The sequence below is a fragment of the Ambystoma mexicanum genome, chromosome 9, assembly GCF_040938575.1.
Source record: "Ambystoma mexicanum isolate Mex_15411 chromosome 9, UKY_AmexF1_1, whole genome shotgun sequence".
In the NCBI taxonomy this organism is placed as follows: Eukaryota; Metazoa; Chordata; class Amphibia; order Caudata; family Ambystomatidae; genus Ambystoma; species Ambystoma mexicanum.
Genome location: NC_090931.1, coordinates 692,665,003 through 692,678,198, shown reverse-complemented (window position 1 = coordinate 692,678,198; position 13,196 = coordinate 692,665,003). Strand labels below are relative to the sequence as shown.

Below are 13,196 nucleotides of genomic sequence, written 5' to 3'. Positions count from 1 at the left end.
GGAAGTCTTTTAGATTTCCCAAAGGTTTAAATACCTTCTTTTGGATAAACTACTGTTTCCAAGAGCAGTAAAGTGAAATTGACTTTACTTACATTTGTAACTTTCTAGACCCATCCCACACTATCTTACATTAGGGTGCTGGAGGGGTTACTTAGTATCCCCTTTATCTAGTTTCTCATCTAACAATTTCATGTTACCCTTTCCTCGATGAATGGCTGGTGGCAGTGGTTTACTTTTAACTACCATGGTGTGCATTTACCGCGGGCTGTGTTCGCAGCTTCACTAAAGCACCCAAGGGTGCCATTTTTGTCAAAATGGCACCGGTCTTCTTTTTTTTTTGCTATTTCTTTGTAGAAAGTTCCTTCTTGAGATTTACTGTGTGCCAAACCAGGTTTGGTCCCTTTGTTCGTTTTGCCTTTGGCGGGATTCACAAGTGAAGCCCGCCTCTGGCTCCAGGGTATCTGGCTGGGGCAGGAAGCGAGGGAGGTGCCCGAAACTCCCTGTGCTTTGTCTCCTAGGAGACAGAAATGCACTCTTAAGTGATTGGCCGGCTGGCTGTCGTGCAAGGACAGCCACCCTGCTGGGTGACTGACAACTAGGCTGGAATGTATGGGAGAAACCTGCATAAAAGGGGAGGCTTTTTGACTTGGAGAGCAGAGTCGACCACTGGACGAAGGAATCTGAAGAAGAACTTGGAAGAGACGCCTGCTGTAACTCCTGGACGGTGAAGCCCTGCTGCTGTGCTGAAGCTCCGAATAAGCCTCGACTAGAGAAGCCCTGCAAAGACTACTTCTCCCCTTTAGTGTGTGGGACCAATCAACTCCAAAGTAAGCCACCTGGACATCCTCTAGAAGTTGGTGCAGTTGCTGCTGGAAACCGTAGATCCAGGGAGAGGAACACCAGTTTGTATGCATTGCTCCAGGATGATCCTCCGGACTCCCAGGAAGCAGGACTGACCGAGCATGAGCCACCTCAACAGAGTGTTGGACCCCAGATGCAAGGAAAGCCCATCTCAACAGCCAAGAGTCCGCAGCGGTGCTATTTGCTGAGACGCGAGGAGCTGAAACTGCAAAGTGCAAGTGAATAGAAGTTGGTCCTTTTCTGTCACTAAACGTCCCGTTGCAGTGCAGGAGTCCTCTAGATGTCCTCCCTCTAGTCCCCACGACTGAGTTCCAGGAACACAGGATATGCAGAGCTGCACAGGAACAGAAGCCAGCTGGAACCGTTTTTCTTATAACCAAAGGTACTGTAAAGTCTATGAGAACTTACCTCTTGTTGGGTAACCTCACTTTTCCGCCTTGGAGACTTGTCTTGGTTGCTTCTGTAGAGTTTCTGTCAGCTTCTTTACCTCACAAGCCTAATCAGCTTGTTGCCCTGCTTTGATTTCTTCTTTTCTACAAAGACTTCTAAAACATTGCAAGACTTTTACTTACCTGCAAGAATTGCTTCCGCTCACCTAGACTTTTGCCCAATTGACTTTAGCCTTGCTCCCTGAATGACTATTCCTCCCTCTGACAGTGTTTTGCCTTCCTTGCAGGAAGGGGTTAACTTACTTTGCATTGGGGGTTACCAAACGTACTTGCCTGCTTCAGAATATTTGTGAGATCTCTTGTTTTATTCTAATAACCTTTCTCTTTGACAAACTCGTAAGTATTGCTCTAAATGCAACAGTGATATATTAATGTCCAGTGTCCTAGCTATTTAAGTCACCTGTGGGTGTAGGGAGTGTCTGTGTGCCATCCCAAATGGGCACTTACTGATTTAGAGAAACTAAGAGTGTGTATTTTGGAGTGTATTTGTGTGTCGCTATTATATTGCCCCTTCTGAAGAAGGCTTACTCAAACTGATTGTTAAATAAATTAATAATTGGTTAATCAAGAAACCTTGTGTGTAAGAGTTTATTTGAATACTTGTCAATGTGAATCTCAATGCAACTCCCCTACTGCTCACATTGACCCCTCTTGATAAGCCTGGCTGCTCAACACGCTACCAACCTGTGTAGTACAGACTTATACCAAAGGCTGGGTTCCTGTTGCCAGGAGGTCAGGGTTGTTGTAGTGCACCCAAAGGCTACTGCATACAATCTTGCCTAACAAAGTGGGAGAAATAAGAAGGCGATAGAGAAAGAAGCAGAGGAGACTGGGGGGAAGAGGGGTAGAAGACACCTCAGAAGATGGTTGGAGGGAGAGACCAGGTGGATGGAGGAAGCCGAAATCGGGCAGTGATAGGAGAGAAGTGTCAGGTGGCAGGGGGGAAACCGCCAGGGGTTGGTAGCAGGAGGAAGCATCCAGCACTAGAGAAGTGATAGCTATCGAGAACCAGAAGGAACAAGAGGGCATGTATCACCCAGGTCAGAGGATAAGGGTTAGACCCTGATCAGAAGGAGCTGAACCCATGGTAAGTAGGGAAACAAGTGTTTGTTTCTGTTGAGAAGGACCAAGACTAGAAGATGAGTAGGAAGAAGGGACAGAGCGTAGAAATCTGTACCCTAACAAAGGGAGGTGTTAAAGTCTGCTTAAAGTTCCCCGTAAAAAAATGTGACCGGAAAACCCAGTATGCAATAGCTATTCCAAGAAGTCCCAGCTGCTCTTTTGCTCTTGGTTGGAGGAGGGACATCACAAAATCATGTAAATTGTGAAAGGAGACCATTGAACTTGTCCAACTGTTGACCGGATGTTGTCCTGACATGTATGTTTTTGCTTTGACCCAAAGAGAGTAGGGTGGAAGGAAGAAAGGGTTCAGCTAAGATGAATCGAGGAAAAAGAGTTAGGTTGAAGTTTAGTCTGATTCCTACTTTTATCTTCCTTTTGGTTGATTATGTGCAATGATCAATAAAGAGCGAGAATATGGCTTCTCCAGCATGGTGTCTGGCATGGATTCACATGCTCATGAATATCCCCCGTCGTCAGGCTGTGAATCCTCGGTAAAGAAAAAACCAGTATCAGTTTCGTTTCTGATCTGTCTTTCGTAGTAGTAACCAATCACTGGTCTCTGCGTCATACTGACCACAGCCAATGACTGCCCTCTACCTAAGCACCGCCTCTGGCAGCCATCTTCAGATTTTTACCGCACGTTCATGTGTTGGGATCCTCGTGCTATTGCTCTCGAGCGTTAGTGCTAATTTTTCACGTTTTTTTTCTCAAAACTTCGTTTTTTCCGGTCAAAAGAGCCTCAAGCTCCACCGACTCTCCATCCGATCAACGGGGACCCGTGTCGGATTCGTCTGCGCCCCTCAAGGGTGAAGATTTCGTCGAGCTACGTTTTGGAGGACTCCAGAAGCTTCTCAGGCCCGGACATGGCCCAGGAGAAGGGAAGCTCGACGCCCGGAAAGCTGTTCAGGGTCTGCCCTGGATGCCAGCTGCAGAACGTCTTTAAGGAGGACATGAGGACAAGACGCACGTGGAGAAGGACTGTGCGTTTTGCGGCAATATGTCGGAGCAGACCATGAAGGACCGCCACCAACGCCTCGCCAACTGGCTGGAAGGTAAGAGCCCGTCAGGCAAGAAGAAGAGGAAGAAATCCGAGCGGTCTTCTAAGACCTTTGAGGACGCCCCGGCGACGGGGGTCCAACACAAGGCCAAGCACCGCGACTCCGCTGGCACCGGGAGCGCCGAACGGTTGGGCTCTACGGGCGCCAGGCAGGGCGCACCCTCCCCGGCACCTTCAGCCACGAGCCAACGCTCTGGGTCGGGTAAGAGGAAGAGCGAGCACCCGGCGAAGATCCTGGAGAGGCCCCGGTCGAGCTCGAAGGCCCCATCGGAGGGGGAGCGAGGCAGTGTCCCCCCCCCCTCAAGGATAAGGCGGTGAGCGCACCTGAGGTGGTGAAGGCCTTAATCCATCCGGCCAAGCCCTCTATCGATACTGTCGCGGCGGCCCTGGCTCAGCCTGTGGAGGCTACACCAGTGGTGGCGACCTCGGGGCTCAGAGTCTCCCTGCCACCTCGGAGGGAGTCCTCTTTTGTGCCCATCGATAGGACCCCCGTGAAATCCCCGGCGGGGAAGAAAAAGGGGGGGCAGGGCGTCTTCGTAGATTCGGCTTCAGAGGAAGAGCTGATCGAGGTCTTAAGCCACGGCCTTGGCGTGGATGAAGACCGGCCCGTCGGGATGGATCCCTTCGCAGGTGAGGACGACAGCGTCGAGGGTGCCGACGGGGCCCCTGATCGCCCGTCGGATTCCCCTCTGCCAGCGCCGCAAGACAACTCGGTGGCCATTTTGTTGGCTATACAGTCCTTATGCTCAGAGATAAGGACGAGACTACCGTTGCCGACGGAGCAATCGTCGGGGGATCCTGAACCGGCACCTTCTGGTGTTCCCCCGCCCAAGAAAAGAAGGATTCACCCTCCACCTCCTTTTCAGCCGTCGCGACCCGTCCAGCCCTCCTCCCCGTCCACCCGAGGGGATGATACGGGGACTGACACGGCAGCGACGGGTACGGACGACGAGATATACGACGAGGATCTCCCGTCGTCACCTCCCACCAGGGCTTCTCCGCCCGACGAGATTGGATCGTTCCACTCCATGATCGCCAGGGCATCCGAGCTTTTCCAACTCTGCCCTGACGAGAAGAAAAAGGAAGGATTCCTTTATCAACGGCGCGAGGCCAAGAGGAAGACGGTCCTCGCAGTGCCTCTACTGGACGACATCTGGGATGAGGGCCTCGCCCTCCTCAAGAACCCTTCCCCGACGCCAGCTAGAAGAGACCGGTACGAGAAGAAGTACCGGGTCCCGGACGCGGCCCCCCTGTGCCTCCGGGCGCAGCCTACCCCGGACTCCGTCGTCTCCGCGGCGGCCAGGAAGAAAGCGGGGGGGTGCGGCCTCCACATCGACTTCTCCACCGGACGGTGAGGGAAAGAAATTGGACGCTATGGGATGCAGGGTCATCTCGTCTGCAGCGACGACGATTAAAGCGGCCAACGCCTTGGCTATCGTGGCCCGCTACGACAGGGAGCTATGGTACAAACTGGCTCCCCTGCTGGACTTCCTACCGGACGACAAGAGGGCGGATGCCCTGGAGATCTTACAGGAAGGTGAGGTGGCGTCGGACCACGCCATCACTATTGCGACGGACATCGCCGACACTGGGTTTCGCCAGTTGGGCAACGGCGTGTGCCTTAGGTGGCGTGGATGGCTCAAGGCTACGGACTTCCGTCAAGACGTACAGACCAGAGTCCTGGACATGCCGTTCGATGGGAACAACCTGTTTGGGAAAACAGTGGACGATTCCCTTCAGGCCATTAAAGCGGACACTGAGACGGCCCAGGCCCTTGGGGTTCTACAGCAACGACGGACGCCCTTTCGGAGCAGCGGAGGCAAGGGCGCCTCCAAAGGTTCCGGCGTCAGTTTCTCTACCTACCGTCAAGCGGCCTGCTCGTCGTCTCAGGAGGCCTACAGAGGACGAGGCAAGTCTGGCGGACCCCGCCGTCGTCGCCAAGGAGGTCAAGGCGGCAAAGCCTCGTCGAAACAGGATTGAACTGGCCGTGGGGTCGGGCCCCCACCGAAGCACCCCGGTGGGAGGCCGGCTGGCGAGCTTCGTCAGCGTGTGGGAGTCCATCTCCACCGACCGTTGGGTGCTGGACGCCTTAGCCCGGGGCCACGCGCTCGAGTTTCAAAGAAGGAGCCCACGCGTCCCCCCCCGTGGCCAGGAAAGAGCTTCACGTCCCTCAGCTTCTCCTGGAGGTAAAGGCGTTGCTCAGGAAGGGCACCATCGAACTCGTCCCAAAGAGGCTTCGGGGCTCCGGAGTTTACTCGAGATACTTCCTCGTGAAGAAGAAGACAGGAGGATGGCGCCCCATCCTAGACCTGCGACGTCTGAACAAGTTCATCAAGGCGCAGAAGTTCCGGATGGTCACCCTCCAGCACGTCCTGAGTCAGCTGGAGGAAGGAGACTTCCTGTCGTCGTTGGATTTGGAGGATGCCTACTTCCATATTCCCATCCTAAAGGGGCACCGAAAATTCCTCAGGTTTGTGGTCCAAGGGCGTCACTACCAGTTCAAGGCCCTCCCCTTCGGACTACGGTCGGCACCCAGGGTATTTACCAAGTGCCTTGCACCGGTGGCGGCGCAGCTGCGCCGCGAGGGGATCCACGTCTACCCCTACCTGGACGACTGGCTCATCCGAGCCAAGACGAGGGAGCTTGCTGTGGAGCACAGGGCAAGGACCGTCCAACTTCTCACGGACCTGGGATTCTCCGTGAACTACGCCAAGTCCCACCTGGTACCCGCGCAAAACGCACTGTTTCTGGGAGCGAAGCTCGACACAGTGTCCCTTCTGGCCTCCCCGTCGGAGGAAAGGACCAGGTCCATCCTGGGCAAGGTACAGCGGATGTTGGTTTCCGACGCAGCCAAGGTGAGGTCCATCAAGTCCCTTCTCGGAATGATGTCTTCTTGCATCTACCTCATTCCCATGTGCAGGCTCCGGATGCGCCCGTTGCAGGAGTTCCTGGACGCGCGCTGGATCCAAACGACGGGCGGCTTCGAGGAGAGGATCACACTTGACGAGAGTTTCCGCCGAGCGGTCCGGTGGTGGGGCACCCGCGCACATCTGACGGCGGGCATGGACTTCCGGACCCCAGACCACCAGGAGACAGTGACCACGGCTGCCTCCCTGGAAGGGTGGAGAGCGCACACCGAAAATCTGCACGCGAGAGGCCTCTGGCTCCCGACGGAGAAGTCCCTCCATATCAACGTCCTGGAGCTCCGTGCAGTGTTCTGGGCCCTCAGGTCCTTCCTTCCGTCCCTCAAGGGCAACGTGGTGAGGATCTTCACCGACAACACCACCACCATGTTTTACATCAGGAAACAGGGCGAACCAGGTCCCCAGCACTGTCCAAGGAAGCGCAGGACCTGTGGCATTGGGCCGTCGCCCAAAGGATGTTTCTGGTGCCGTTTCATCTGGCAGGGATAAAAAACACCATCGCCGACTCACTCAGCAGGGAGCTGCGCTTGTGCCATGAGTGGGAACTACGGCAGGATCTAGTGGATCGCCTCTTCCGACGGTGGGGCACACCCCAGATCGACCTGTTCGCGACGGCGACGAACTCCAAGTGCCGGAGGTTCGCCAGCAGGTTTCCCCAGGCGAGGAGCATGGGCGATGCTTTCTCGTTCCCCTGGGAGGGCCTGTTCCTTTACGAGTTCCCTCCTTTGCCACTTCTAATCCGGCTCGTCAACCAGCTCAAGCGGTCATGGTGCAGGATGATCCTCGTCGCACCTGCGTGGCCGAGGCAGATATGGTTCCCGGACCTTCTGGACTTGTCAACGTCTCCGCCAATCAAGCTGCCGGTGGACGCGGATCTACTCTCCAGGGAAGGAGGCGCCATCCTCCACCACGATCCGAGATCGCTGAACTTGCAGGCCTGGCTCCTGCAGCGCTAGAGTTTGGAGGATACGACATACCGGCCGACTGCAGAGAGGTTCTTGCAAAGGCCAGGGCGTCCTCGACTCTTAAATGCTACGGACACAAATGGAAGAGGTTCTCTGTCTGGTGCCACGCACAGAAGATTAACCCTCTACGGATTACGGCTCCCCAGGTACTGCCGTACCTGCTGACGCTGGCCAAAGCTGGACTGGCACACGCGTCCATCAAGATTCATCTTGCTGCGATCTCCCGATACACCAGAACCACGGGGCGGACGTCCTTGTGGTCTCATCGTCTGGTGAAAGAGTTTATGAAGGGACTGTTCAGATCGTTCCCGCCGGTGAAGGCTCCGGCCCCGGCGTGGGAGCTCAACGTGGTGCTGACTAAGCTCATGGGACCTCCGTTCGAGCCTCTGCACTCGGCCCCGTTGAAGTTTCTGTCGTGGAAAACAGCGTTTCTTGTGGCCATCACCTCCGCACGACGGGTGGGAGAGATCCAGGCCCTTTCCTGCAAGGCCCCGTACTTGACTTTTCACGACACGAGGGTAGTGCTCAGGACGCACCCCTCCTTCATGCCCAAGGTACCGTCGGACTTCCATCTCAACGAACCCTTGGTGTTGCCTGTGTTCTTCCCGTCGCCTTCGTCGCCGGCTGAGAGGACTTTGCACTCGCTGGATGTGGCTAGAGCGCTGAAGTTCTACGTGGACCGCACAAAGTGTTTTCGGAAGACTTCACAACTCTTTGTGAACTTTGGACCTGTCAATCAGGGGAAGGCTCTTTCGAAGGCTTCCATTTCCAGATGGCTCTCCGGCTGTATCATGTACTGTCATCGGTTGGCAAACCGACCGCTGCCTGGCCGTCCGAGAGCCCATTCCACCAGAGCGATCGCAGCTACCACGGCGTTCCTTTCTGGTGTGCCCCTGCTGGACATATGCAGGGCTGCTACGTGGAGGTCGACGCACACCTTCACGAAATTCTACTGCGTCGATCGGGATTCCAGGGAGGAGTCCAGGGTCGGCCAAGCAGTGCTGCGCAACCTGTTCGCCAGAGGTGAGCCTGGTGAGGAGGTAAGATGCTTAATGTTGAGTTTGATGTAATGCTTAATGTTGAGCCTTTGCCACCTCCCGTGGTTGTGCATGTGTGTACTGCTATGTATTCTTTATTCATGAGCATGTGAATCCATGCCAGACCCCATGCTGGAGAAGGAACAAGTTACTTACCTGTAACTGTTGTTCTCCAGCATCGGTCTGGCATGGATTCACATGCGAACCCTCCCGCCTACCCCTCTGCGGCTCTTCACTTGGTCATACTGCCACTTCATGTGCTTCCAAATCTGAAGATGGCTGCCAGAGGCGGTGCTTAGGTAGAGGGCAGTAATTGGCTGTGATCAGTATGACGCAGAGACCAGTGATTGGTTACTACTACGAAAGACAGATCAGAAACGAAACTGATACTGGTTTTTTCTTTACCGAGGATTCCCAGCCTGACGACGGGGAATATTCATGAGCATGTGAATCCATGCCAGACCCATGCTGGAGAACAACAGTTACAGGTAAGTAACTTGTTCCTTCTTTGATCCATAAGCGGGCGTGATCTTGTCTGTTGATCAGGGTCCATGATGTGATGGTACCTTTATCAGCTTTTGGCATATTCTTGTAAGAGGAAAAACATCAAGTGAACTGTGTGTTTTCTGGTTGGGCATGATCCAGTTGCAAGTGTTCCCCACTTTACTTTGTATTAAACTGCAGTTTTAACCTTTTTCTGGGCACCCTTCTGGTATCCCTGCTTAGGTCAAGAAATGGGCTTTCATTCGGAATATAAGGGAGACCATTGTTTTAATGGACTGCTTTGCTAAGATAAATAAAGTGTGTCCTTCAATCCCGTATACCTCTAAGCACTGGGTTTATTAAGATAAATGGAAAGGCTATATTTTAACTAAGGATAATCGTAGGTTTATATAATTTGATCATGTTTAGAATGATTTCAATCAAACTTGCCAATTTATTGAATATGAACTTTATCATTGTCTAAGAATTGAATCACTTTATTGTGTGTATGGTTTGAGTTGGTTGATAGTGTTAGGACAGTTTTTTTAATGTCCACCCAAAGGGACTTTATAAAACTAAACCTTGGGCCATACCGACACTCCAACTGCAGGGAAGTCTCACAGGTGATTAATCTAAAATAAGGTACAATTGTACAATTAATTTTCTTGTTCTGTTTGAGTCTTGAAATATTGTGATTTATTTTGTATTGTTTTACAAAGTAAAGGTCATTTGAATGAAAAAGGGGGGAAAAGTAACCAAAGCCCCATATTATGTTATTGGTATTATCCTTTCTGGCTAGCTAGGTGCACTTCATTGATCTCCTAGAGAGAAATAATCTAAGAACCAGCATTGCTTTCTATCTACAGGAGCCCATCTACACCAGAGCTGAGTACAGATGAACTGCATGATGACATTGCTGACATTCCACATGACCTGGAATTGAACCATGAGGACTTCTCTGATGTGCTGCCGCGGATCCCTGATGACCTACAAGACTTTGACTTCTTTGAAGGTATTATACTACCCTTTTAAAATAAGGGTTCAGCTAGTTGGCAGTTGTGTGGTAGTACTGCACAGGGTGATGCAGGAGAGCCCTGATAAGAGTGTTAGCTAAATACGATAGATTGGTGGGAGTGCTCGTTGAACACATAAGGGTCAGTCTGCTTGTTGACTCTTACTAGAACAGCTTTAGTCTGGTGAGAAAAAGTTGTATATCTCTGTTACTGTGTCTCTGCCACAACAAATGTGTATCACAATTAGTTGGAGAGAACCCTGTTTCTCTCTGTGTGACCAGTTAACTATATGTTCTATCAGACTGAAGCCGGCTACATGGAAGATTATAGTGCCAATGGTTACAAACCTGCTTTTAGGACTGAATTTCTATACTCTGGACTGGTGGACAGATGTATATAAGGCCAACCTACTTTAGTGGCTGGTACAACTCTGGGAGCTGTAGCCATACTAGTTCAAGATAGCAAAGCGATTGGTCAAGGCTAAGTCTCAGGAGGGGTGAGCGTGGTAAGGGGTTCTCGATGAATGCACACAGTGAAAAGTCAAGGAACACACTTGGACTGACCGTTATGAAAACATTTATTTATGGCCATACAACACAAGACTAAATACAAGATGCATATATACAATCACTGGAGTAGGGCAAAATAAATGACAAACCCTTGCAAAGGAAGGCAAGTATTAGTATACAGCATTACAGGTCCACAGAGATACAACACTAACTTTAAAAGTCCACCCCTGAGATGTATGGGACTTGTGCCAAAAAGTTCATCAAAGTCCCACACAGTTTTGTGAGATGACAAATGTTAGTGGAGGGCTTCTTGGGTCAAATGAAGAGTTCCAAAGGGTAGAGGACAAGTTAACCTAGCTAATAAGTGTCCCCCGCTTTCAGAATGCTTGCACGAGCAAGGAATGGCAAAGCCAAATTGTTAGAACATGTTTCAAAAGTTACCAAACTTTTAAAGGGGACACAGGGGCTCGGGTAAGCACTCTACTCTTCCTGGACAGCAGCAGAAGTTGGTGGCCAGGCCTCCTTCCAATGGGTCCACGGTCTCCTTACATGTCTTGCAGCTGGACAGGATACTTTCTGGAACTGGGCAGAGGTCCTCCTCTTATTGAAAAAGCAGGTAAGAGCCGAAATTCCAACTAGCCAATCAAATCTCTCTCTCTCTCTCTCTCTCTCTCTCTCTCTCTCTCTCTCTCTCTCTCTCTCTCTCTCTCTCTCTCTCTCTCTCTCTCTCTCTCTCTCTCTCTCTTTCTCTCTCTCTCTCTCTCTTTCTTTCTCTCTTTCTTTCTCTCTCTTTCTTTCTCTCTCTTTCTTTCTCTCTCTCTTTCTTTCTCTCTCTCTTTCTTTCTCTCTCTCTCCATCTATCTCTCTCTCTCCATCTCTCTCTCTCCATCTCTCTCTCTCTCCATCTCTCTCTCTCTCCATCTCTATCTCTCTCTCTCCATCTCTCTCTCTCTCCATCTCTCTCTATCTCTCTCTCCATCTCTATCTCTATCTCTCTCTCCATCTCTCTCTTGTTCTCTCTCTCTCCATCATCTTTTTACATTATGACACACACTCTCAGTACACTATCACAGAGAAACTACTGTTTCCAAGAGTAGTAAAGTGAAATTGACTTTACTTACATTTTACTCTTATATAGATCCAGCATACACTATCTTACATTAGGGTGCTGGAGGGGTTACTTAGTATCCCCTTTGTCTATCTTCTCATGTAACATTTTTATGTTACCCTTGCTACAATTATTGGCTGGTGGCAGTGGTTTACTTTTTCCTACCATTGTGTGTTTTTACCGCGGGCTGCAATTGCAGCTGCAGTATAACACCCATGGGTGCCCATTTTGTCAAAATGGCCTGGGTCTTCTTTTTTTGCCATTTCTTAGTGTTAAGATCCTTCTTGAGATTTACTCTGCGCGGTCCCTTTGCTCGTTTTGTCTTTGGCTGGGTTCACTGGCGAAGCCCGCCTCTGGCTCCAGCGTGTTAGGCGGGGCAGGAAGCGAGGGAGGTTCCGAAACTCCCTGTGCTTAGTCTCCTTGGTTACAAGAATGCACCCAAAGGTGATTGGCTAGCTGTCCTTGGAGGACAGCCACCTTGCTCTGTGAGTGACAGCTAGGCTGCAAATAAATGGGAGACACTTGCATAAAAGGCGAGGTCTTTTGGAAGGAAGGCAGAGTCGACCATTGGTTTGCACGGTGAAGCCCTGCTGCAGTGCTGAAGCTCTGAATTCGCCTTTACTAGAGAAACCCTGCAAAGGACGACTTCTCCCCTTCGGTTGGTGGGACCAATCGACCCCCAAGACAAACTTGACTGGAAATTCTCTCTCTGCTGGCTGTACTTCCATTGCTGATGCAGGAACTGAGTGCCAGGGGACAGGAACACCAGAATCAAGTGCATTGTTTTTAAGCTGGAGCCGAGCTCCAGGAAGATCCTCTGGACTGCCTCCAAGCAGGGCTGACCAAGCCGGAGCCACCTCAACAGAGTGCTGGACACCAGAAGCAAGGAAAGTTCACAAGGTGTCCAAGAAACGCAGTGGTGCTGTTCGGGAGAAGCTGAAAATGCAAAGTGCCGCTGATCTGAACTCTGCCCATTGCTGCTGCCGACCTTCCAATCGTATTGCAGGAGTCCCCAGACATCCTCCCTCTTGTCCCCACGACTGAGACCCAGGAACAACAGGATCTGCCAGACTACAACAGGAACAGAAGCCAGCTGGAACCAATTTCTTCAGAACTAAGGTACTGTCAACTAAGGGGTACTTACCGCTTGTTGCGTAGCTTGCTAGCTGTCAGTTAAGTCTTGCATTGGCTGCCTGTTGCAGAGTTGCTTTCAGCTTTGCACATCACAAGCCACCCAGCTTGTGGCCCAAGAGTGATTTCTTTTTCTACAAAACTCTAACATTGTGCAAGACTTTTTCCTTACCCCCAAGAAGTGCCTCCGCTCCCCTAACTTTGCTCAATGGAAAATAGCTGGCCTGGCTCCCTGAATACTCTCTAACCTCTGACTTTGTGTTTTGATCTGTCCCTCCAAAAGTCATACATTCTTCACTTGTATAGCTGGGAAAGGGTTCATCTACATCGCATGGGGGGTGGGGGGGAGAGGTTCAAAAGTGCTTACCTGTTTGAGAACCTTGTTAAACATTGTTTCCTTCCCTAACCTTTTACTTTTTGACACCAAACTCCGTATTGCACCAAATGTACCAGTAATAAATCAATGTCCAGTGTCCTAGTTATTGAAGCCACACCAGGGTGTAGGAAGTGTCTGTGTGCCATTCCAAAAGGGTATCT

At 51.2% G+C, this 13,196-nt stretch overlaps 1 protein-coding gene across 2 annotated transcripts in view; it reads left to right on the top strand.

Moving 5' to 3' along the window:
• Positions 1 to 13,196, top strand: part of INO80D (INO80 complex subunit D) — a 227,190-nt gene that overhangs the window by 196,047 nt on the left and 17,947 nt on the right. For both annotated transcript variants that reach the window (XM_069615563.1, XM_069615562.1), the window contains exon 10: positions 9,765 to 9,910. In XM_069615563.1, coding sequence (XP_069471664.1) covers positions 9,765 to 9,910 — 146 coding nt within the window. The remainder of the gene's footprint in view (positions 1 to 9,764; positions 9,911 to 13,196) is intronic.